General features: G+C 50.6%; 1 protein-coding gene across 2 annotated transcripts in view; it reads left to right on the top strand.

The window, feature by feature from the left end:
• The first annotated feature begins 7,457 nt into the window (after positions 1-7,457).
• IGSF3 (immunoglobulin superfamily member 3) overlaps positions 7,458-25,544 on the top strand; it is an 86,410-nt gene continuing 68,323 nt past the window's right edge. Inside the window, exon 1 of one of the 2 annotated variants that reach the window (XM_035540626.2) lies at positions 7,458-7,669. In XM_035540626.2, coding sequence (XP_035396519.1) covers positions 7,615-7,669 — 55 coding nt within the window. In that variant the 5' untranslated portion in view covers positions 7,458-7,614. The remainder of the gene's footprint in view (positions 7,670-25,544) is intronic. The other variant, XM_035540627.2, reaches the window with a different exon arrangement.

The following is a 25,544-nucleotide window of genomic DNA, read 5'->3' as shown; positions in this document are numbered from 1 at the left end:
TAGAACAGGAGCTGCCTCCGCTCCCCAGCCTCATCTACCAACCAAAGTCCAACCACTGTCTTTATGCTGATCACAAATCAGACTCATTTTTGCATACATCCTCTTCAGTCCAAACTAAAACATAATTCTGTTTCTTTGTTTCGTTACAGATGGCTGTCAGAAGCTCACGCTCAGCAGTACTAACACCAGCCTGTTCTTGCTCCCAGTCCTCCCCACCAGTGCCTCTCATGGTATCTATCCCTGCCCCACATCACCTGGCCTGCACTCGGGGCCTTGCTGTCTTCCCACCCGCACCATCTTGTCTTGTGTCACGCTGCTGATGTGCAGTCTTCCCTAGCCATCCACACATTCATACGGATGCTAGACCATCTCATAACAGCCAGCGCCCTATCCGTGGGCCTCGGAAGGGAATTAATGCTCTGAAGGCACTCTTCATAACCATGCTGGGCTCGGTTATCCCCCTCTGCTTGGCTTTTTGGCTCTTCCTTTGCTTCTCCCTCGTTTGCCTTGTGTTTTCACACCCTCAGAGCTCCTCAGCTGTTCTTGTGCTGCCCTTTCACAAACAACTTAGAAAGCATGGAGGCCTGTGCTGACCTTCCCTTCCTAGTTCTTCATACAAACATTGTTGTTTTGTACTTGCACAACCATTCCTGCCAGCGAGGAGACTTCCGTGGATACCCACGGTACTCTGTTGTCATCCCTTTTCACATTTCTCCGAAGTTCTTGTCATGTGTGGCCACGAGGAAGTAAACAAAATAACTGCAAACGTAGAACTCCAGTGGCTTAATCACAATGACTGACATTGCCTCGTGGCTTCTTTATGCTCCTCTACATGCAGCTGCTATTGCTCTCCTTGCCACTCAGTAACTGTGAATCAGGGCACTTCCTCTTCCCTTCTCCACCCCACCTACATGGGGGCCCTCGTCCATGCTTGTCGCTCCTAGGGACTATGACAGCTTCCAAAATCACCCCACTGCCCAGAGACACAGTGACTCACGTCCTGCTGGTACGGGTAGGCTTCCTACAATGAATGTGAAGGACCGTCCTATCCGTGTGAGTTGTGAAATAGCCTGGTGATGGCATGTTTGCGTTATAACACCGTTGTGCTTGACTGCTGAAGTGGGAATGGAGTTATCTTCTGATTGCATTGCAAAACTCCTGCCTTGCTCCTTCCCAGGCTCTGTTTCTGGTCTGTGACACATTTGCAAATGTCCCATTTTGGTGTGACTCTTCCAGAGTGCTTTGAGTATTTTTTTCCTGATTGCTTTCTGCCTCAGAAGTAAAATGATGATACCAGACTTGACCTCCGAAGTGAGGTCTGTCTCTGCGCTCATGCAGCCCGGTCCGAGTGCTAGTGCAGTGACTGGCAGCTCCTCCTCTGTTGGCAGGGACACTTGCCAAAAAGCTGTGACGTGCTCCAGTGAGCACTACTTTTTCCTGTTGGGGTTGAAAACAAGGCAAAGAGGGGTGTACTAGTTAACTTTTTATCCTAAGACAAGTCTGCAGGAAAGACACTTGCTGTGGACAGCAAATCCACCTGGCAGTATGCATCCTGTAGATCTGCTGCCACTTCTCCCAGCTTCACTGGGACAGGTGGTGACAGTAAAGAGGAGGGGGAGAGAAGTATTCCTGCCTCTTCAGAAAGGGCTCTTGACTCCATTTGGTTCTGGGGTGTAGGCTTGCTTTTTTACCCACAGGCTTGCCCGCTGAGGGAGAAGGATTGAACCACAAAGCTTTGTGACCCTGAGGTAAGCTGAGACCAAAGCTAAAGTAGAGGTCCTCCCCACCTCCAAAAGCAATCACTGACCTGTGAACCTACATACCTCCTGTTCGATCTCCACAGCCACTACACCCACAGCAGTCTGCTCAGGCCCATGTCCTGGCGGCCTGTGAAGATCTCCAAGGAGGAAGACCCCACAACCTCTCTGGGCAGCCAGTGCCAGTGCTCAGTTACCTGCAGGGTAAGGAGTTGCTTCTGATGTTCAGCTGGCACCTCACGTTCCAGTTTGTAACTGGCCCCGGTGCTCTAGGTGTGGCCTCACCAGTGCTGGTCGGAGGGGAAGCTTCACCTCCCTCCACCTGCTGGCAGCGCTGCTCCAAATGCAGCCAGGATGCCATCAGAGCCTCCTTTGCAGCAAGGGCACGCTGCTGGCTCCTGTTCACCTCGGTGTCTGCCAGGACACCCAGGACCTTTTATTTTTAAAGAGAACGATCTGGTGGAGGGGATGAACTGGGGAGCAAGTCTTGAAATTTAACATTCAGGGTCCAGGCAGAAGGTGACTCCTGGGCTTTCATTCCTGTTCTCATGAATATTTTAGGTTTTATATAGTGATTCTTGTATGTAAAGTGCAAAACAATCTTGTGAGTAAGGGAATGGTGTCCTGGACTTCTCCCTCCTAGATGATTCCCAAATCATTTGGTTATGACATAAAGGTGACCAACGCCCACAGCAAAATGCAAACAGAGTCGCTGCTATCTTCCAAAATCTGCTGTCAGGCCAATATTGAGAGAGGTATGAATTATGTATTGGCCTCAATCACAGAAATGAAGGTGTGGACTCTGAAGTCTAATGATTACATACTTCATCCAGAGTAACAATCAAAGTGCTTATCATAGCTAACTGGATGAAAGAAATGTTTCAGGATAAATGACAGTAGCAGAGAGACTGCTTTTTTTTTTTTCTGTACAGTTGCCCAGGACCGTTTAGAAAGAATTCAGACACACCCAAAGAGTCCCACAGTGTTAGATCCAGCCAGGAAATTGATTTTCTTTCTTCAAAATGATTCTGTGGAAAAACGTGAAGTGCAACCAGGAGTTCAAAGTCTTGTGGGATAAGAGGCTAAAAGTCTGTTTGGCAAAGGAGATTTTTTTTTTTTTACTAATGAAAAATCCATTTTTTTCTGGTTACTGCTGAGAAAAGTTGATGATGGAAATGCCTATTTGCCCATTTCTCTCTGTTGCTTTTCTTCCCAGTGAAAATAAGAAAACAAAGAGGAACTGCTGCTCCACCAGTTACCACAAGGCTTGAATCCAACCTTTTACTCACCTGTCTCATCGTGGCACACACGCAAATCATGGGGAAATCTGAATTAACCAGCAAAACATCACAAACCCGGGACTTGAGCTTGGCTTTAGGAGGTAGGATTAGAAAGCTGTTGGGCAGTCACCTTGCCCGTGGACTTCATCTTCAGCAAACATCTTTTAGTCTGCACGTGTTCCAAGCCAGTAGTGTCATATTTTTCTTCCCAGACAGATCCTAACCTCAGGCAGAGCACAACTTCATATGTGGGGACATTTAGGAAAGAATTGGCATACTCTTCTGTCAAGCAACAGTTAAAATCTGCGAAGGGATTAGCTGCCATACACTCTGGTGCTTGCTGACAGATGTCTTGAAAATCTGGAAACACGTCGATCTATCTTTGCATAGTGTTTTTGTTTTTGCTTCCCTCTCTTTCTCTCTCTCCTCATCCCTCTGCCCAGGGTACAAGTGGGAATTCCCTTCACCAGCAGCCTGGGAACTGCCTCAGTGCCATCCACGGAGCAGTATGCTGGTCCCAGGGGGCAATCTCAGCTGCGCTAGACCCAGATACTCAGCCTGGCTGCAGTTGCCAGCTTTCCTGCGATGGCATCACTGCTGCTTTGTACCAGGGCAGTTAGGGTTTTATCTCTGTTCCAACTACAACCTCTCAGATCGTTTTAAAGGAGCTTAAATGTTGGCCATTAAATATAAATATCTTCTTTTCCTCTGGGTGAAACCAGTGTTCAAATCTTTGCAGTGTAAATAAGGGCTGGAGAAAATGTTTTCGGAATTGTTTCGGCTCAACTAAGTGGCCATGGCCACTCGTCCCCTCCATGCCCCTGAGCTGTAGGTGTGTCTCCTCTCCCCTTCAGCAATGTGGCAGAGGAGGTTTGACTGGATCATGACATCCCCCATGCACATCTTCAGGCCGGAGGACCCTGATTTCTGTGGATTTTCTTGCATGGTCTTGGACAAATCACATAGGATGTTGTTAAAAAGTGTTTGTTTTTTTTTTTTTTTCTGGATGGTTTGATTTCTGATTGCTCAATCTGCAGCTCTGAGGTAGCTTCTAAGAGGAGACAGATGTGTGTGCAGGCACGACCTTCTCTGAGTGATGCTCTTTTAAACCATCCATCTCTGCTCGGAGGCAGTCCTTCACAGTGGGTCAATCCTGCAGCTGTAGTTTAACCTCCACTTCCTCTCTTTCCCTACATCTGCTTTCTTTCTGTGCAGGCAGGAGATCACTCCTCCTGACTTGAGGAGGAATGGGGAGCCTCCTGCCACACCAAAAGCAAGTCTGGGGCCTGGCTTGAGCCCAGTCCCCTGACTGCTGTGCTCTGTTGCCACTACCCATGAGGGCTGCCGCACACTGGGCGAGCAGAGCACGCGGAGTCAGGGTGTGGATGTCCCTTTGCTTCCCCAGGGCAAAAGATACAACTCCCCGTCACAGCTGCTGCATTACGACAGCTCCTGGCAGTTCAGAGGAAATCCACCCTCATTTCCCTGTCCGCACAGCAGCCACCCATCTCACTAGGGCTGCGGACGCCTGCTGCTGGTGCTAGAAGAGGCAGGGTGGGTGAGCACGCTGCCTGTGCTCGCCCTGCTCAGGCAAGGGAAGGGGAAGTAGGCCCGAGCAGCCGGCCGGCAGTGCCGAGTAAGAAGAAAGCCGTCAGTGTGGGTAATAGCCTAACACTGTGGTAGCAGCCTAACGCCTGCATCAGCAGCAGTGCCCGAGTCACACCCGCCTGCCCGCGGCTATTGCAGCACCCCTCTGCCAGAGAGCAAGCACATGGCGAGGCCTCAACGCCCGGCCGCTTCGGGGGACGGCGCTCCTCAATGGCCCGATTGTGCTGGGAGCACGAGGCAGCCCAGGCCTGCCTTCCCGAGAGCTTCCCCGTGGCCACCACGTGGTTGAAAGGCACGTCTGTCAGACAACCGTCTCGTTCCTCCTCCTTCGGGCACAGGAACAAACCCAGGGACGGATGGACGGATGTCCCCAGGGAGTAGGATCCCCACCAGCAGCCAGAAATGCCTGGCCAAACCTGAGCGCTGACTCGGTTTTCCCACTGACACAGGCTTGGGGAGGATGTTTTCCTCCAAAGTCAGGGAGTGTTTGTAAAGTCCTCTGAGGAGGAGTGCTCTGGCGAGCGCTAAGTTATTTTTATTATTGGGGTCAGGCGGGAGAACAAGCACAAAGGTGATGAGGCTTTTGAAACACAGGTTCCCATTAATAGTCTTTAGCACACGCAGTTCTTGTTATAATCTAATTTGACTGGAATTGGATTAATCTTATAATGCTATAATGTCATTTCCATGGTCTTTTTATATTTTTATTGTTACTGTGCATTAATGCAATACTCTGCAAGAGCTCTTTGAAGAGGATGTGAATGTTCAGTGAATCTCCGATAACATTTTTGCAGGGCATTTCTGTGCTCCTGCTAGGCTCGTATGTTGTGCAGTCACATGTACTGTAAAAAGTAAGAACGCACCCAAATTCACCTCAAATTGTCTTGCAACAGGCTCTGCTGGTGAAAGCAATGCATTCAGAGCCAGGAAAGCAGGGCTCTGCTCCCGGCTTTTCCCTGAACTGCTCTGGGAGCTCACCTGAATCGTGCTAGTGTTTCCAGCCTGAGATGGAAATAATTTGTCCAGACAGGAACAGAGTGGGTCCCTGATCTATATCCCTTGCCATCTAGAAAACCTTTGTGGTATCAGCAAGCTTTAATGTTTCCTTTTCATTCAGTGTATCCTGAGCAAATGTTTTTTTCCCGTCCTGTGCCCTGTATTTCTTAGTTCGCTTCTTTTTTTCTTTTTTTTTTCCTTGTTGCTATTATTTATTTCTCTAGTTATACATCATTTGAAGCATTAAAGATCTTTACCCTGCATTCAGTTAGAAATGCTGAAGGTTTTCTTCAAATTAGCCCCCCAGCGCTTGCTCTAAATACTCGTGGGCTTGTTCATGGGGCCTTGTAATAGGAGACTGCACGCGAACAATGTTAAGCAAGCTCAGTGATATCACACTGCGTGACGTTTCAGCCCCAAAATCACCTAAGAGAGAAGGCAAATAGACTGGTGTTTTCCATCAACTCTTATCATCACCTCTGTTCTTTTTCCAAGTCTCACTTGAAGGCAGTCTAGATGTAATTAAAGCTTAAGGGCCAATGCGTGAGCTTCATTTTCAGCGCAAAGACATCGCTAACCCTTTCTCTTCCACTCTTCCCCAGTCATTCTGCTCTCCGGCTCCTCCGTTCTCAGAGCATGATAAAGCTGCAAATTAAACCTCCCACTCCGAAAATGTCACAGCTTAACGTTATTAGCCTGCAGAAACAGAATTTGCTGGGTCACTAGGTGGTAGCTACCACTGGATCTGCCACAGCCACCGCTCCGGGAAACGAGTCCGTATGGCAGTACAGACAGCTTCTGAGTCCTGCATGCGCAGCTTCTTGGGACTTGGCAGGTCTTACCAGGAGGCTTGGGGCTGCCTTGGCGTGGCACAGGCGGGTTGGGTTCCTGCATTTGCAGCACCCAGGCCTGATCTGGGACCCTGTGCATAGGCAGAAGGGTCTCCTGCACAGGGTCTGTGTGGGATCAGAGCGCCAGGAGGGTACCTGCTGTGCTATTCGTGTCACTCTTTATCTCTCGTCTTACTTCTACGAGCAACTGAGCAAACAGGGGCTTCGCTCATAAGGATGTTCGAGCATCTGTGCCCTTGAGAAGGGCGTCCTTCATCTCCAGTTCACAAACAAGACCCCTGGTCCCTCGTGTTGCCGTACTGAGCATTTCAGCGCTCCCTGGGTGCACTTTCCGTGCTCTCCGGGCGCTGACGTCCGGCGGCAGTATCCCACCGCCGGCGGGAGCAGCCCTCCCGGAGCGCCGGCACCCGGGGGGGGCGTTGGGGACCCTTCCCAGCTCGCAGCCCCCGAGGACCCCCTTCCCCTAAAAACAAAGAAACCCGCTTTACCCTTTACAACCTCGGCTTCACCCCCGCCCCACACCGGGGCGGGTTAACCCTTCCCGAGCGCCTACCCCTACCCGCACCCCGACCCCGCGTGCCCCCTGCCCGCCCCTCGGGGGGCTGCCCCGGCCCGGGGGGGGGGTCCCGCCGCCCTCGCCCTCCGCCGGGGGGAGCGGGGCGGGCCGGGGCGGGCCGGGGGAGGAGTTTGGCGGCGGGGAGGAAGCGCCGGGCACCCCGCGGCGGCGGCGGCAGCGCCGGGCGGGCGGGCAGGTGAGGGCGGCCCCGCTGGTTTTTGGAACTTTGCGGCCGCGGGGCTGTCCTTTCACCCCCTCATCTCCCGGTATTATCGTTATTATTTTTATATATTTGTATTTTTTTTAAGCTCTGCGCTGCCGAGGCGATCTCCCCCCATCCTCCTGCCTCCTTCCCCGGGGAGAGGAGGGGAGAAAAAGGAGGAGGAGGAGGAGGAGGAGGAGGAGAGGGGGGAGGCTCGGCGGCCGCCCCGCTGCGGGGGCGATGCCCCCGCCCGCCTTGGCGCCTCCCCGTGCCGGCCCCGCCGCCTTCCCTTTGTGCCGCCGGGCCCGGCCCGACGCCCGCCCCGGCAGCGGCGGGACCTAGAGGCACCCGGAGCCCCGCAGCCATGCCGACCCCGCCGCCGCACCTGGCCCCGCCGCTGCTGCTCCTCCTCTGCCTCGGTAAGTGCCGGCGGGACCCCCGGGGGTCCCCCCCTACCCCGCCCCGGGGCTGGGGACGCGGCTCCGGCGAGGCGGAGGGAGGAGGGGAGGAAGATGTCTGCGGGGGGGGGGCGAGGGTTTCGCCTCCCCTGGCAGCCCCAGGGGCGGCCGGAGCCGGGTGCCCCCTTTTGGGGCGAGGGGCAGGGCTGGGGGACACGGGGGGCAGCATGGGGCGCAGGGGCCGAGCCCTTCTCCCGGCTCTGGTGGGGTAAGGGGGAGACCCTTGGAGAAGGCGGCCCCCGCGGTCTGAAACGCGGCTGGGCTGCTCTGTGCCGCCTCTCCAAACTCCTCCGGTAGTTCCTCCGTCCCTGCCTGCCCGCGTCGGGTGCCCTGTGCCGATACATCTTGTGCCCCAAACCCCGTAAGCGCCGGGGTTTGTCCCATCCCGCGAGTGCCCGCACGCCGCTCTGCGAAGTCCTTTGGGATCCCGCTGCTGGAGGAGAGGCGCCGTAGCGGTGCGAGATCCCCTCCTGCAAATTTGGGAACGGCAGAACAGGAGACAATTAAAAGGCTGCTTTTTTGCAGCAGCCTGCGAGCCTGGCTTAGCCCTGATGAGTCAATAGGAGCGGTTGTAGAAAATACAGCACAGCACCCTCACGCTGTTGTTGCCTATGTATATACGGAGCCACCTTGGAGTTGTTGTGGTTTGCCTTTTCGTTGGTAAGATTTTCTGCTCGCACTAATGCTGTGGAAGCAGTGGCGAGGCTGGCGGTCTTCCTGCCTTAGGAATTGTCACGTACCTGCTCTGCCGATTTGGAAACTACATCTTAAGTCACAGCCATGCTCCCATGTCTCTAATCTGTTTGTGCACGCTTGCATGTGGCTTTTCATGCCGCCTGCCTTTCTTTAGGAAAGAGAAAGAGAGACAACTCTTTGAAATGGTTTTGGAGAGGGTTCAAACTTCCCCTAACCAGTAGCTTTCTCCTTTGGGTTCCCTGACAGAAACCATCTTAAAGCTAAGTTTATCCAGGGTGCCTCTGCCCCGCTGCTACGGGCAGCCTGCTGTAGCCCACAAGATGGGTGTAGATGAGCAGCGTTCGCTTGCTGCCTTGCCTTTGCACGCCGGATCTCCCCAGCTGAGGAGCAATAACACCCTTCTTCTGGGTTAAGTGCTCCTAATATGGAGCGAGCAGCCCGTCGCCCTGAAGTGCGCCCGGCCGATGCGGCCGCGTAGCAGCAGAGGGCATTGCCTTGCCGAAGGCTTCCTGAGGAGGTGCACAAGTGGGACCAAGGCGCCTGTGTAAGGCACCCCATGGTGGTTCTGAGCCATCTCTGGGTGCTTTTCACTGGTTTTAACAAGGCCAGGGATGCGCGACTCAAAGCCTGGAGTTGCATTGAAGTGGTTTGAGGTTGCTGTGTGTGAAGCTGAGACGTTGTTGACTTACTGGGGGAGAGGCTGGGAGTAAAAAGCCTTGCTTCGTAGCATGAATCTCGGAGTGGGTAGAAAAGGACTAGCTTTCCAAACAAGTACAGTTAATGCTAGAATGTAAGGATAAGACACTGTGGGCTGAGTGTACAGGAGAAGAAATACAACTCGATTTTTCCTTACCGTTTTGCAAACTCATCAGAATTACCGAAGGAGGAGTCGCGGTTATGCAAAGAACCGGCGGATGATTTAATGCAACGTATCAAGCATTAACTAGCTAACGGAATCCAAGTAACTGGAAACCTGGGGTTTGAAAACCCACATCTGGCATGTGGGTGTAACATTTGTAGATCTCCGCTGTTTTTTCCCCCTCTCGCTGCAGTGTTTGTTACAGGGTTCTTTAAACAAGTGGCACTTCATCACAGCAAGTACAAAATGGGAAAATAGAGCAAGTGCTGTAAATAATCCTCATGCAGCGAGAAGACCATTAATACTTGTGCCAGCCAGTGCTAATCCTATGTGTAGTTGCAAGATTTACCTTTTTTTTTTTTTTTTGTGGGGATGCGAAGTCTGATACTACTCATATTTATGGTGTAATATATAGGAAACACAATAGGCTTCTGGGGAATGCTGAATTCATTCACGTTGGTGACTGGTTTATGAATAGTTCTGTCTTTGAGTCTCCTGCAGTATCCAGAATGCCACCTGTGAATGCAATTTACAGCTCTTTGTGTTCAAACATTGCATATGTATATATGTACATAGACTCATTACCCTCTTCCTCTCTCTATTCATGCATAGTAATTGGTGATTTATTTGCAATTCCTGGAGGGGAGTACAGCCTACGGAAGGTCTTGAAACTGCGGATCACTTGTAAATGGCATGTTGGAGTGAAATAATGATGCAGGGGCGACTCCCGGAGAGACGGGGGATGATCTTACAGGCCTGGCTGCCAGCGGAGCTTGCCTGGTGGGGAAGGGGTGCTGGCTGGGGAGCTGCCGAGTGCTGCCAAAGCGCTCTGTTATTGCTCTCTCCTGCGTTGCTGCTGCTGATGGAGAAAACGGCAGAGTGGGTGTTTGCACACGCGGGCTTTGGGGTTGTTTGTTTACCAAAGCTAGCAGCCCAGGAGCGTCGCGGGAGCCTCATCTGCTCCAGGATGCATTGTTAGCATCGGTGGCCAAGATCGTGCTTGCTCCATCTGTGTCTGCCCAAAGTGCTCTGCTGTGAGCTTCCTTTTGCAAGCCGATTGCAGCGCTGTCACCCCGTGTTCACTGCCCCTAGGTCACTGGGTGCGTGCTGCAGGACCCAGACCGTGTTTCTTTTGGGGATGAGCTGCGGGATGTCACGCAGTCAGGCTGAGGCTGTGCGGCGGAGGCTGCCTTGCCATGCCCGCCCCAGCCGTCTCTGCTGGGCTGGCAGGCTCCACTCATGCACATCCCCAAGTGTAATTCTTCCCGTCCCCAAATGGGATTCCGCGGGGGGAGGCTCCCTCCCTTCAGTCTTGGTCGGGCTGCGTGACATCCTGAGGCTCCAGCAAACCCTGTTTATTTACACAGGAGGTTTTGGTTTATGCGAATTGTTGTCTTCTAGTTGACCTTCCGTCAAGTTAGATTACTTTATTAAAGCGGTTTTTATTGTAAATCGAATGTGTACTTGGAACCAGACCCATTATGTAAAGTGAAAGGCAGAATAAACAGACACGCAGACTTTGCAGGGGGAGAGCTCGCATTAGGTTTGGGAAGGAGAGTGCTTCACTGTTGGAGACTTAACAAATATTTAGGACCAGGAAAGTGGTTTTTCTGGTGTGTTTTTTCTTGTTCTCTCTTCCATCCTTCCTGTTGTCTCAGTCTTCTTTTGTACCCCTACAAAGTCAATCACACTCCAGCCGTTGTCGCAAAGGTTATACAGACTATTATGAAGCCAGAGGTGTTTTAGGTGGTTTAACTCAGATGAATCAGAGTGCTGTAAGCTGGAAGCATGCTCCTCACTGTGTGACAGATAGCAATCTTCAGACCCTGCCCAGAAACTTACTAGGCTGGGAAAACTGCCTGAAAGAAAGGGGAAAGCTTTTAAAGCACAATTGAGTTTTCTTCTTGTTGCTAGGGTTCTTCTGCTCGTGATGCGACTTGTCCGCTCGTACCAAGGATGTTCAGGCCCTCCAGCCAGTGTCTGGAAAACTGCAGCATTATGATTTGCCTCTGGCTTTTGAGTTACTAAATACTCCTTAATGATAACCTGCTAAATTTGTCTCAACACCATTTTTGTATTGCCGTCTATTTTCTATTCCTATGAAATACTCTTAAGGAATGGTTCTCTGGTTAAATGTCTGGTGACATTCAGCATCTGTTTCCTATCAGCTATGCAGAGGCTCAAGTCGATGCCTCTCTAGACAATGTGGGGTTTGAGTAAATTGCAGGGCAAAGAAGTTAAGTCTGCAGCTGCCTGCTATGGGCCTAGGGCAGCTGCCCTGCATTTATGTCGTTGCCAGCTCTAACCTGTTGCTCACCCTGTCTCCATCAGTGTATTGAGAGCATGTTTCCAGTGATGCATGTTAGCAAGCTTTTTGTCATTAGGAGGTTTAAGTAGAAAATGGCAAGGAGACAAGAGGAAATCTTGCCTTTCTAGCTGCTGCTAAAGTCGCATTTCAATAATCTGAGAGTAATTGAACACGAGCACAAAACCAAGCCATCTCAGTTAAAGGATGGGAAGCTTTTCTCGAAAAGGGAGAGGCTTTGCCACTCAGGACTTCAGTTTCTGCTGCACAGCGCTTGCACAAGTGCTTAAAAGCAGCACTGCTCCTGTGGCTCTGTCTTTCTGATTTCTGTCTGTTGCTGGTGCCTGGTTGGTGTTTGCAGGTCCAGCTCCTGCTCTTGCTGGGTGTCAGGTCTGCAGGGAAGGAAGAGACAGCTCTCAGTTATGCACGGGAGCGGGGAAAAGATGGGCAGTGGGAAAGCATTGGGAGGGGAAGTGAGGTGATGAACCCAGCTGCTTAGGTAGATGAGAGAAGGCTCTGGAGGCAGGATCTTGCTGAGTGCTGGGCCTTTAACCACCACGCCCACAGCTTTCAAAGCCTGAAAGACTCCTGAGTGCAAGAGAACTGTATGTAGATAGTGAGGTCTGTCTGCACCCTCTTGTCCCAGGGCAGTACTTAACTCCACCCTCAGCCAGCTTCTCTCCTGCCAAGCTATTGCTTCCATTTGGGACTTGAAAATATTCATAGCATTTCACCTCTCTCTCCTAGTCCTGGCAGCAGCTTGACTTCACTGGTCAGGAAGCACTGTGGCTGCTGCTGAGGAGGTTCCTGTGCAGCTTCTGGCCACGAAGCTGGCCCTGTCAAGACAGCAGAAACCGGCCAGATCTGGAGTGTGTGTTGCAGAGCACCATGCAGGGCAGCTGTGCAACCATGAGCAACATCAGCATTACTCTAAAACCGCCTGTTTGGTCGGTTTGGCGCCCTGGGTTTTGTTTTTCTGGCCCTTGCAAAATGGCTTGTCAGGGGCTGACGTGGTTGGAGGTGATTTTGATGCATGGCTGTGGCGGCGCTGCCAAGTGGTGTATTCTGTGGTTTGTTTGGTTTTTGTTTTTGACTAGTTCAAAAGTGGAGATAAGCAGATAGCTTCCCTTCCCAGCAAACACGTTCCCGTCTTTGTGATTAAAGGGGAGTCGTGGGGAGTGGGTGCTGCATCTGGCTGTTCTGGGGAGTTTGTTTCCTTGTTGGTTGGTTCAACCCCACCTGCGTCCCTGATCTCTCTGCCTACGGCACACTGTCACTTTTATGGGTTTTGGCCTTTGTATGGAGGCTGATAAGCTCGTTAGAGGCAGCAGGAACAGAGGTGAGGTAGACGCGTTGTTCTGTGGACTCTGCAGAGCTGAATGTCTGGTGTGTGAGCGTGAGGAGCTCGGCATTGAGGAGGGTGCTGAGCAAAATGGGCGGTTTTTGAGGCCTGTAGAGAAATGGATACTGCAGAGTGTGATGCTGAGACCCCCAAAAGCAAAAGGTTTTCTGTTTGCCTCTCAGGGAAAGAAGGGCTCTGATCTCTCATGAGATTGTGAGTATGGAGATTTGGCTGCTTGGGTAAAGTGAGGCCTTACTTCTTGGATAACTCCTGTTGCCTCCATTCGGCATCGTCAGTAGTGACGTAGGAACCTGCCCAGGCTGCTCCAAATTTCTCTGAAGGTGGAGCTGGACTATGAATAAGAGCCACAGGAGAAGGCAGAAGGCTGTTGCCAGAAGTCATCCAGAAGCTCTTTACTCGAGAAAGCTGTGCTGCTGGAGTCTGGCACTTATTAACTCAAGTTACCCAGTACCTACGATCTTGCCAACGGGCTGTGGCTGGCTGTGAGCCCGAAATTACCAACCCGGGTGTCAGGCCTTGTTGGTTCTTTCTTGCGAGCTTGAAATAGGAGCTCCCAACAAGCCTGTGTGCCAGCCCTTCTCCTAGTCATGTTTCTTCGTACGGCTTTGTAAAGTGTTCGTGGTAATTATAGTACTTACTAATATTTATTCCCTTCTAAGCAATTATCTGAATGCGTTTATCTCCGGTGTGCTTTCAGAGTGCTCTGCCTCCTCTTGCCATATCATTTCATCTCCCCAGCTCAGCGTGTGCTGCTCCCTCCCTTCTCCTCCTGTCAGGTCCTCAGCCCCCTCCGCCTCCTGAGCTTTTGCCTCGGCTCCTGCCAGCCTCCTTCCTCTGCTGTCTGATCCCGCTGCACAGGAGGGACAGAGATTGCTGCTGAGCCACCTGCTTGGGTGATAAATCTCTTTGTGATGAGGGCACGGGCACCGTGAGGCGCCATACTGTGCCACCACCCAGCTTTCTGCTGGCTGCTTGTGGCCTGCAGACGGTGCCTGGAGGGTTTCACCCTTACGGTGCCAGGCTGCTTGTGATCTGCAGTGCAACCAGAGGAAAGGCACTCCGCCTCTGTGCCCCGCTCCTTGAAATAGAGAGGGTGACTGAAAAGGTGTCCTAGGGGTTGTGGGGGGAAAGCACAGTGTTACGGCCAAGGCCTTGCTTGCTGCTGTTAACCAAGCAGGCCACCTTTTGCTAATGCTCCACACATTGTGAGCAATGCGTGGAAGAGATTGTTATTCCCCGATGGATTTTACCATCGGTGTTAGGGGCAGAGGAGAATGGATGTTTACCCTGAGCTCTACGCTCGCCTTGCGCAGAGGGGACTGGTGTACCCCAGGTGTACCCTGCATCTGCACCAGCTGTCGCAGCACCGCGGTTGATCTGTGGGTCACCGGCACGTGTAGAGCTGCTATGTCTAATCAGTCCCGTGCCACGAGCTAGTCAGTACTTAAATCTAATCCAGAGTGTGTAGCTTTCAAATGCTTTAAGTCAACAAGCCCTCGCTCCTCTTTGCTGTGAGGCCATGGGTTTGCATTGGCTTGGGTGCTCTCAGGGAGCTTGGTAGGGGACCTTGCTGCACTGTACCCACATGGGAAGGACAGGGCTTCCAGGAGCAATTACTCAGATTTGTGCCTGTCTGAAAGCGGAGGTGTGGTGGGAGGGAGGCTGCTTTCCTCCTGGGGGAAGTTAATGTGCGGCCATGCCATCTGAGGCCACGCTGAGCTACAGCAGGCGAGGACTGGGGGAGCCGTGCCTCGGAGAGGTGTGTGGCCTCTCAGAGGCCTGCGCGTACCGTCCTGCATCTCCTGGCTCTCATCTGGATGGAAAAAAAAAACGGGTGGTCCAGGCTGTCCCCATCTTTTGGCTGGCTTGTTTTGAGGGAGGATGTAGGGAAGAGAGGGGTGAGTGTGAGGGAAGATTCATTGTGCCTCAAACACCTAATAGCTGTGCTAGCAGGCCCACTGGGATACGTCACTAAAAGCATCCTAATGATCTTGATGTAATGGGTTGGAGCCTTAGAAACCCTCATGCTGGGAACGGCAGCCCAGGGTTTGGCATGTGGCTGCTGGAGGAGGAGAGCTGGGTTCCTAGCAGGCTCTTCAGAGCACCAGGAGGTACCTGTCCATGAGAAGGAGCTGGAGGAGAGCCATGTACGGGGCTTTGCCATGACATGGGGATGACCTGGGAGATGCAGCCAAGCACCAGCTACTACTGTTACCTCAGAGGTGCTGACTACCAGTGAGTGCAGCTGTGTGGAGGCCAGCAAAGTCCCTGAAGAGACTTAATCTGAGGGAAGGATAATTGTCTTTAGGGAGACATCTGGGTGTTGATGGAAGAGAGGGGCAGAAGAGCACTGCCTGTGAGCTTGGATGCTGCAGAGCGTGTGGAGGGAGAGGTGCTGGGAGCTGCAGCTCCTACCCCAGCAGCAGGAGCTCTGCTGCTCATGCTTCCTCCAACCACAGCTGTTCCTCAGGTGGCAAAATCTCATCTCCTGCTCTGGGCACTGGCCTGGAAAAGAGGTAGACTGTTTCTTGACTGTAAGAATGCTGGAAGTGAGACTTCACTAATGAAAAGAGTCTGTTGGTCCTGGAAGCCATCAGCAGAGCCATGAAGGCCCACTGGATCTGCAGGGATGGTGAGGAAGGGGTAGAAGCTAAGCTGGGAGACAGCAGCACTCAAGTTTTCCAATGGATGGTCTTGTGTAAAAGAAATGCATGTATGTGACCGTAGAAGTGCTGTGTTAGGTGCTCTATAGTTACAGGAGTGATGAGCACTGGTTTCTACATTGTTCTCGGTACATGGATGTGAGTCTTGAGTGTGGGTAGGGTGCAGAGAGGCTTCTGGGGGAGCATGCTGGCGCGTTAAACAGCGAGAGGCCAAAAATAAATTATCAAAAGAAAGAATTGAGAAATTAACAAACCTAAACGGATGTCTGTAGCTCTAAGAAAAGGGTGTTGTATTTGAAAGTATATTTTTGAAAATCCATTTGCTTAGTCATCTTACAGATAACTTCGCTATTTTTACCTTCTTTGCTTTGATGACACTTCTGTCTATATAATGTATTTAGCATCTGCATTCTCTTCTCATGTACAGGCAAAATTATTTGCTAATTTTGAGTTGGCTTTGTACAATTGCTGTATCTCCTGGCTGTGAAGTAAGTGAAAAAATGTTCTTAAACCTATTTTAAAGGAGCATAGTTGGTATTATTTGTAGAATTATAGCACCATAGATTGGTTTGGGTTGGAAGGGACCTTAAAGACCATGTAATTCCATCCCTACTGCCACGGGCAGGGATGCCTCCCACTAGACTGGGTTGCACAAAGCCCCATCCAACCTGGCTTTAAACATTCCCAGGGATGGGGCATCCACAACTTCTCTGGGCAAGATTTCCCTTTATTTAACCCATCTCCTTTGTCTGCAATCAGATTTGAATAGTGTATGTATTTCTGTGCCATGTTACATATAATAAAGACAGTGCACTCAGCTCCCCCAACAGAAAAATAGGGATGTTTGGGTTAAGCACAGTAATCTACTGGGGAATGAATGCAAGATCAAGGGCATTTGCAGATTTTTTTCTGTCTTTTGCAGGGGCTGTGGCATTGCTAGCAGGTTGCTCGCAAATGGTGGCTTAGATTACTGCTCTTGCAGGCAGCAACGTTTGCATCTTGCCATTCCTATTTGATCTGCAAGCAATGCTGAGAGCTGTATACTTGAATTCAGATTTTCAGAGTAGCAGTCTGCAGTCATTAGGGCAGTGCTTAGACCCCAGAGGCTTGTTCTGTGTTTTCATCCTGTTTCAGTAACTGTGTCTCTTGTTATCTTGTTCCTGAATATTTTCTCTTGTAAGAGAAGACTGTTTGTTGCAGCTGTTAAACCTCAAATGTCTTGAATTTCCCTTAGGGAAGAGGAGGAAGAGTTCCTGAGGTTTCTGCATAAGAAGACTGCAGAAACACCTACGTGTGTTATCCTAAGTATACAGCCAGGAGGTGTTATTGGTGCTGTCCTAAGCAACGGATGAATTCTGGCTAGTTCAGCCTGTGATTCTTCTCTCTTGCTGTGCTGAAGAGGTTTAGGGAGGTAGTTAAAGTTTCTTTTTCTCTTTGGCATGTAGTAGCACTGGATGCCTCTGGTTGCTGTTGTCAGAGCAGTGCAGCTAGGAGGTGTCAAAGGAAATTATGGATGTTTGTTTGGTCTCCTGGCTGGATATAATAATGAGTATTTTAGTGAAATGTGCATTGAATAAACATTGGGTAAATCTCCTAGGACAAGCGCTGCTGGTGTCTGGAACTGTGCTTGTCTCTTATGGCAGAATTTTACGAAAAATCATCTGTTAAGAAGAGCTTTGTGCCATGCGTTTGGTTTCCGTTGATTCAGTGATTTGTAATGTTCCTTCTTATGTTTCCTCTTAAACCAACCGACTTTAGCAGAGGGTTATCTGGGTAAAAATTTTGTATGCCTATACTGCTGTCAGTGTTGGTTCTTTCTCCCCCGTCGATGGTACCAGCAGTTCATCTGGGCTCAGGCATGACCCGTTGCTGTGCTGATGCATTCGTGTCATCCTGGCCTGATGGAGCCTGTCAGCCCAGCCTGTTGTGGCTGGAGATGGTTTGGGTCTCGTTTACACCGCTTTGCTGGGCAGAAGCATGGGAGTGGGTCCTTCCTCAGCAGAGGGGGTCAGCAGACCTGGAGCAGGTGGAAATCTCCATTCATGTGATCACTGCTTTGTGCAGTCACTGATAATTTTTTTTTGAACTTCTTGCAGTCCTTCTCGCCTTTTCAGTGCTTCTCTTCATGCTCGGATATGCTCAGTAGCACTGCATAACTGGTGGCATTGTCTTTGCTTCACTGCACAGCTCACTCCAGCTTCCCTCCTGCCTGCTCTGGTGGCTTCTGGTCTTCCTCCAGGTGGGAAGGAAGGAGTGTTTTAATGGTATGGTAAAAGTTAGTGTGTTAAAACAAATAAAAACACAATAAACCAAGCTCCCACCCCCCATCTCCATGGTAGTGGAGGTCTCTGTGTCACCTTCTCCCCACCTTTGTGCTGGTGTCCACCAGGTTCTTCAGTCCCCGACTGGTTTGGAGTGTGTGGCATTCTGGTGCAGTGTCTGTGTCTCATCAGCTGGTTTCACTGATTCGCTATCAGGGTAAAATCTCTGGGGTGTAGCTATTTACAGGAGGGAGAAAAAGCCCTTCCTGACTTGCATCAAACAAGAGTTTTATTCTCATTAATTGAATTCCTCTAGAGTCAGATAACTTGGGCATGTTGAAATCAGATAAATAAAAAACGTCTCTCCCTGGTAGCTATGTAAGCCGTTCCTTAACTCCCTGATCAGAAGGGACCAGGCTCTGCTAAATACGTAGCTGAAGATCAAAACTTCTGCGTGCATCTGCTCTTCGGGGAGTTCAGGCGGGAGGACGATCAGTGCTGCGTATCAGCAGAGGGAGAGTTTGCCTCTCCCCTCGCCATCCCTTATCGCAGATCATCGGGAAAGATTTTGTGTTTGAAGTGACACACGCTCTTCAGTCACCATGAGACTTGTGGTCTGTGCCCAGAAACTGGGGCTGTGCTTCCTTACAGATCTGCAGACGTGGGAAGGGGCAAGCCTGCTCTTGTTGCGTTGGGGTGTGCTGCCTTTGGAGCATCTCTCGGCCACGCTGGCCCCTCTCCTCTCACCACATGGGTGCCGAGAAGTGTTGTGGCAGGAGGACCTCTGGACTTGCGCCCAAGCTGTGGTGTGCCTGAGCTGATGCTGTCACCCTGAAAAAATCCGGCTTGCAGCTTTTGCCAGACTCCATCCATCAAGTCAGGCTGTGGTGCCCGTGGTCACAAGGGCATGCCCCTTTCTTCGTTGTGTGTGTGCTGGCTCTTGGCATGGTGCTGGAGGCTGGGGCCCCTCTGGCGCAGCAGGGGCTGTTGCTTAGTCTGGGGACCTCCCTCCCTGTACCCACATGCAGCAGCGGGGTACCTGGCTTCTCAGCGCTCCCCATTTGCCAGCACGGCTTCCGCTTGTCTTGGTTTTCAGCCAACACCCTTTGGGGTCTTTCTGCTTTCCTCCTCCTGTGCCTGGACTTAGACGTTTCCTCCCCCTTTCTTTCATTGGTATTTGTCCCATAGCTGTTCACAGCACCAAGGCAGTGGAGTGTGCCCCCATCCTCAGGATGCTTTCCGCCTTCTCTCCTGTGCACACCACCTGCTGCCTCTGCTGTCACGCAGCGGCATGCTGCTGGTGCGAGCCTCCTGAGTGTGCCGACCTCCCCGTCACGGCGTTCCTCGTAAATGCTTTTACTTCTGCCTTACTGGGTGACACTAGCGATGCTTCTCCTGGATAGCCCCTTTTTTTTTTTTTACCTCCAGCTTGTTCCCCAAACCTTACCAACCTGTACAAACAAAGAGGACTGGCACACAGATAAAAGCCTGCCTTGACCTGGTGATTCTCCCTGTGCTCCTCTTCTCCACCCCTATCACAAATGTAGGTTTTCTAACCCTTTTGGTTTCCTTAAGGGTCCCAGCTTGTTTTCCCTTGTCTTTGCTGTTCACGACTCGTAGCTTCTCTCTCTCTCTCAGTGCAAAGCTGCTTTATCCCCTCCTCCAGCAGCTGCTCTGTCTCTGCAAGCCCCAAGGAGTGCTCTGGCTGGAGCTGTACCTCCCAGCCCAGACCTCTGCCAATTTATTCTGTCTCCATGACTTACTTTGCAAGGGTTTTCTTGATGTTCAATGCTGATGTATGTCTCGGTGGTGCTCCAGCACTACCTTCCTTGACTCAGCAACTGCCTTTCTTTCTGGAGTTTTTCTCCACGTCCTGTTGTCTTTGCCTTCTCCTGCCTCTCTAGCAGAGCCTTGCTTAGGTCCTCATGAGTATCCTCTACCCAGCTTCAGGACTTTTTTTTTTTTTTGAAGGCTTTTAGGGGCTCTTTCTGTGGCTCTTTCCACCTCTTCCTGTAATCCCTGTGTCAAGGTAATGTTACCCATTAATAAAATGGGACTGGCCTGTCTCCGGTGTTACAAGTTCACGTTTCCATTTAAGTCAAAATCTTGGCCTCTGCCTCTAGCACTTAAATGTGTGCACGTGCCCACCCAAGTCTTTCTGCTCAAGCTGCAGCACTTCCTATCTGTCTCTGCCTCTGAAATTTGTTCAGCTTTTTGTGCTTTCTGCTCATTCCTGTGAACTTAAATTAGTTCCTCCTCTTCTGCCTTGCCAAATGGAAGAGCCCTTCCTCGCCTCATTCCACCTTGTCTTTTCCAGTGCCGAAGCCTTGGCTCTCCCCTCTGCATGGTTTGTGATTCCCAGCCTCTGTCTCTGGTTTGGTTTCCTCAGGCTGGTTTCTCAGAGAAACGTGGCTTATCTGATCGTGCTGCCTCCGTCTGCCTCCCCTTCCCTGGTAACCTGGGAGCCCTTTGGCCAATTTCACGCAAATCTGATGGGAGCAGAGAGCTCGCAGATAAGCGAGTTCCTACAAGTTTTGTGAAGAGGCTGAGTGCGAGCGGGTGGCGGGGACTGCAGAGACCCTTTTCTTCAAGGACTCTTGCTGTGTCTCCAAATTACTGTGCCAGCCACAGGAAAAGCTTCAGCTGAAGCTTCCAGTCAAATCATTAGCCTTGGAGACAGCCTCCCTCCTGATGGCAGAGGAAGCTAGGCTTCATTAAGTCCCTCGCTCTTAGGGCTGTTTGCTGAAAGTAGTGGCTCGGAGCCCTTCTATTTTCTCCCGTGTGCTTGGGAGCAGCCCGCGGCAAGCAGCTGCAGCACTGCTTCACCTGGTGCTTTGCCATGAGGCCTGCCAGAAACGCGCTGTGGTGGCCTCCGGCGGGCTGCCGGCATGGCCTCGCGTGGCCTCCTGCTCCCTGGAGGTGCTCCTCGGCGGCACGGCCGAGTTGGTGAAGTCCCCTGGCTGCTGATGAGATGCGTTGTTGGCCCCCGTCCCTTTACCCCAAAGGAAAAAAAAAGGTGTTCTTGATGTCTTTCTCAGTGGGTTATTTTTTGGTTTTGGCTCGCTATGGGGATCAAGCACAGGGAGAGAGGAGTGCGTGTGCTGCTAAGAACAAAGTAACCAGAAAAGCAAGATGGCTTTTCTCTGTGGCAGCTGATGCCTAGGTCAGGTTAACTGCGTACTGAAACCACATTTCTAAGCTGAACTTCTCAGGCTGAGTGTGTGTCTGCTGCTGTTTGCTCTCGAGAGGAGCTGGCACAGCAAGGTTGATCTGAGTAGGTGCCTGGTGCTGAGGTAAGGCAAATAAGAGCCCACAGCAGCAGTGAATGTAACCCCATCTGATTGTCTGTCACACCGACTGAGGTTGGCAGGGACCTCTGGAGCACATCTGGTCCAACCCCCTGCTTGAGCACGGCCACCCAGAGCATATCGCGCAGGCCAATGTCCTGGTGGCTTGTGAAGGTCTCCAAGGAGGGAGACCCCACAGCCTCTCTGGGCAGCCTGTGCCAGTGCTCAGCTACCTGCGCGGTAAGGAGGTGCTTCTGATGTTCAGCTGGCACCTCATGTGTTCCAGTTTGTGCCCAGTGCCTCTTGTCCTGGCACTGGGCGCCTCTGAAAGGAGCCTAGTGCCATGCTCATTGCCCCATCCCTTTAGGTGTTTATCCACGCTAACAAGATCCCCCTGAGCCACCTCCTCTCCAGGCTGAGCAGTCCCAGCTCTCCCGGCCTCTCCTCACAGGAGAGATGCACCTTCTCATCTTTGTGGCCCTGTGACTCTCTCCAGTCCATCCCTGTCTCTCCTGTACTGGGGCGCCCAGAACTGGACCTAGCGCCGCAGGCATGCCCTCACCAGTGCTGAGCAGAGGGGAAGCTTCACCTCCCTCCACCTGCTGGCAGCGCTGCTCCTGATGCAGCCAGGATGCCATCAGAGCCTCCTTTGCAGCAAGGGCACGCTGCTGGCTCGTGTTCACCTCGGTGTCTGCCAGGACTCCTGGGGCCTTTTCTGCAGAGCTGCTTTCCAGCTGGGTGGCCCCCAGCATGTGCTGGTGCATGGCGTGGATCCTCACAGGGAGGAGAATCCCGTCTGACTCTCCGTCTCGTTCCTCGGTGATAGCATCATGTTATGAATGGTTGTCGGGGGAAGGAGTGTGCCTTTCTCCCAGACGGGAAACAATAGTAACGTAAATACTTCTACGTCTCCTTTTTTTTTTTTTTTTCTGATTTCCCAAATACCAGAAAGCACCTGTTCTCCCTTTTGAAATGGGAGCCTTGGTAATTTGGCGACAACTGCTGAAAGTCTCTGTAGCATGTCAAACTAATAAATTACAGTGTAAGGAGCTGAAGAGTTCTGACATCTTAATTAGCAATAAGAGGCAGTAGGTAGCTGAAGAATCTTCCCGGATCTGTATCTGTCTTTCAGGGATGGTCTCTAACCGAATCACGGAGATTTTGAGAGGCAGCATCTTGCCGATAGTGCACTGGGAGAATCTTGGGGAAAATGGAAACTGCTGTTGTGCAGCCACGTTTTTGCATTCTTGTGATCCTTTATGGTGGGGTGGGAAAACCATTTTAAAGAAATGGATGCTTTTAGGCAGTACACTTGACTCCAGGGATAACTTAATTTACTGTTTACCTGAAAGCTGTTTCTGCTGAAGAAGAGGTACATGGTGGCAGCTTTGCCTTGCAAATTGGATGTTCTCTCATGATAATGGCCATGGCTGAGGGGTACAAATGCTTCTTCAGTGTGCCAGGAGGAAACAGGAGAGATTGCTCTTGGCTGCATTCATTTCTAGTTATTACACTTTATAACTTTTTGCTGTGCTGCTTCTACAGAACTATGTGCTCAAAAGGAGGTGTGGACCAGGTGCAGAGCCCATGCTGAAGGACGCAGCTGAAGTGCTGGAGAAGTGTGCTTTGGAAGGCGATAGGAGGGATGGAGGGGTGTGCAGCCATGCAGCTTGCCATTAGCGCTTCCAGACTTTCTGTATCTAAGAGATTACATCTCTCATCTTAGACAACAAATGATTTGGGGATGAGCAACTGCTAGATGGCTGGTTTTTAGTGTGAAGAGGCTGCAGTCCTAGCCCAGAAGCAGCATGCAAGTGAAGGTCCTAGAGAGAGTCAGAGTGCTGACCTCCTAAATGTCATCCTTACCAAAATAAGAGGAAGCATGGAGTCAGAGCAAGGAGGGGGGAAAGAAGCCAAATAAGCAAATTCCACAAGCACAGAAAGATGGGCCAGAACCACCGGAGTTTCTCTTGGAAACCTCTTTTACCTCTTGGAGGTAAAAGGAGAGTGCTGCACTTGTGTGTGCTCCCTCCCTCCACTTGCTTCAAATGAAAAGAGCAAGGAGCTTCCTTTTTCTTCAGGAAAAGGAAGTTCAAAGGAAGATAAGGGACCAAGCTCTTCATGGATCAGAAGTATTTTGGAAGACTTCTTCATGAAAGAGAGGGAATTCCCTTAATGAAAGGCTGGGTAGTACATAGCATTTCCTTTTGACAAGGATATTGTGAAGGTGAGATTTGGGACTCCACACTTCCTCTCCTTAGAGAGTATTTTAAACATTTGGGATGTTATGAGGTGAATTACAGCAATAATAGGGGCATTCTGTTGTTTAATATTGGGAAGGATTGCAGAGCGTGCAGGAAAATGAAAAAAGAAGTGATACTAAAACATTATTGACTGTGAAACAAAATGAGGTTTCTTATTGTCTGAGAGTGAGTGATCACGCAGGGAATAGTGTTTGACAATCCCAGGACTGACCCCGGCTGTTGAACATGTAGGACCTGAAGACTGAAGAAGGATAATAAAAAGAAATTCAGAGGCTGCAGGGCATAATGAACTATGTCAGAAACTTCCTGCCTAGCTTTGTCGTTCTAACAATGTCATTTTTCCTTCCCCTCCGGATAGGTTGGGAACGCAGACCATCTAAGAGTTCAGCAGCCTGAGACGTGTGTTGATACTGCATAGCTTTGATACTGGCATGACAATGCTGAATCTATTAGAGGTCTGGGACCACTACAAGAGATGCCAGAGTAAATGGTGTGTCCTTACGTGTATTTTAAGAGCTAAAGGAACAGAAGGAAAAAACACACGTATCAGTCTCGGCAGACTGCGCTTTTTGTGTGGGTCTACATTAAATCTTACAGTGCGTACCTGTGGTTGTGGCTTCAAAGCTTACGCTGGGAAGGCAGTAATGAAACCGGGAAGGCATTAATGAAACCATCAGTACTTTTCACTGGAAAATACAAAAGTAGGCAGTACCTTGGATGTTCCAGCCAGGCGTCTGTAAATGCTGCTGTGTCGGTACAGTAGTGCTTAACCAGACCTGGAAGAAGTGGTCGTGATAAAAGTCAGCAGGGTGTGTGTTCAACGTGCTGTTGGAAAGAAGAAGCTCCTATGGATAAGACACAAGGAGCTGTGCAAGTTTGAAGTAATGCGTGGGCAAATCAACACTTCCTGCCTGCATATTCCCAATATAAATATAATCTGCTAGGGAGCTTCTGCTTGCGTATTTTTCCCATAATGATAAGGGTAGTGATGGAATGGTATATGAAGAACATGCTGATCCAAGAGCTGGGAAAGTCCTGTTCTGACCTTGGAGGAAGAGAAATGCTTGATTAAATAGGTTCTGTGCTTAGGGTAGAGCCCATCCTGCAAAACGAGCCTGTAGTGCTGCTTGAGCACTCTGCTGTCCTCTGGGGTTAGTCAAAACTGGAAGGAAACAAAATTCCTTTGGGGAACATGAGGATTTCAGATTACAAGGGACTCTTCTCAGCAGCTTTGCGGGAAAATAGCCAAACCATAATAAGTAGTGGGTATGTTGCACAAAGATATTTGAGCCCCCAACAGTTGCTTACCATTACAAATCCTAGCCAGCAGGACAAGTCGGCTCAGTCTTTCCCTCATACCTCAGCATGTAATGTTATCACCCACCTTTTACATCAGGTACACCTTGATCCACCAACTTCCTCAGGCCCATGTGAACTAAGGAGGCTGAGCACCACAGGCTGTTGGGCTTGGGGACCGACGCACAGAGCGGATGTCCTGCCATCCTCTGTCCTTTTGTTAAAATGGGGTGTCACCCTTTTCTCTTTATGCAGGCCTGGTTGGCTGGCTTCTGGATGTTTGGGTCCCCGACTTTTCGAGTTACGGTAGATTAAAGAATAGTTTCAGAATTTAGCACAGCCAAATAGGTTTAAATCTACTTTCTGATGGGATGGTTAAGAATGACAGAACTGTAAGAGCAGGAGATCTTGTCTCGTGCATCCCCCGGGACAGGCTCATCTCCACCTGTGGTATTCCTGAAGAAGTTAAATGTCTGTTAGAAGAAGCTCTGTTGTGAGACGCTTCATGGTCTCACAGAGCAGTCTCTCTGGTGCCTCAGTTTCCTTGCTGCTGGCAAGTTCGAAATATACCTATCCCCCATGTCCAGCTCCGGAGTCTCTCCTCTTCAAGTCCAAGTTTGTTTCCTGTCTTCTCCATGTCCGATACTGTGAATTACTCCTCCTTCTTTCCAGCATTTGTAGAAGTTGAAAAGTTGTAGCAATAGAAATGATCTGTGGTTCAAGAATAAGCCATTCTAAGGCAGTGTTTAAAACTAGCGTATTTTAATGTGCCTAATTATAGACACAGAGAAAAAACAGTTAGAGGAATGTGACATTCATATAATATGAGGTTTGCTTTAAAA

This window comes from Cygnus atratus, chromosome 1, assembly GCF_013377495.2.
Source record: "Cygnus atratus isolate AKBS03 ecotype Queensland, Australia chromosome 1, CAtr_DNAZoo_HiC_assembly, whole genome shotgun sequence".
In the NCBI taxonomy this organism is placed as follows: Eukaryota; Metazoa; Chordata; class Aves; order Anseriformes; family Anatidae; genus Cygnus; species Cygnus atratus.
This window is presented reverse-complemented; position numbering and strand designations above follow the sequence as displayed.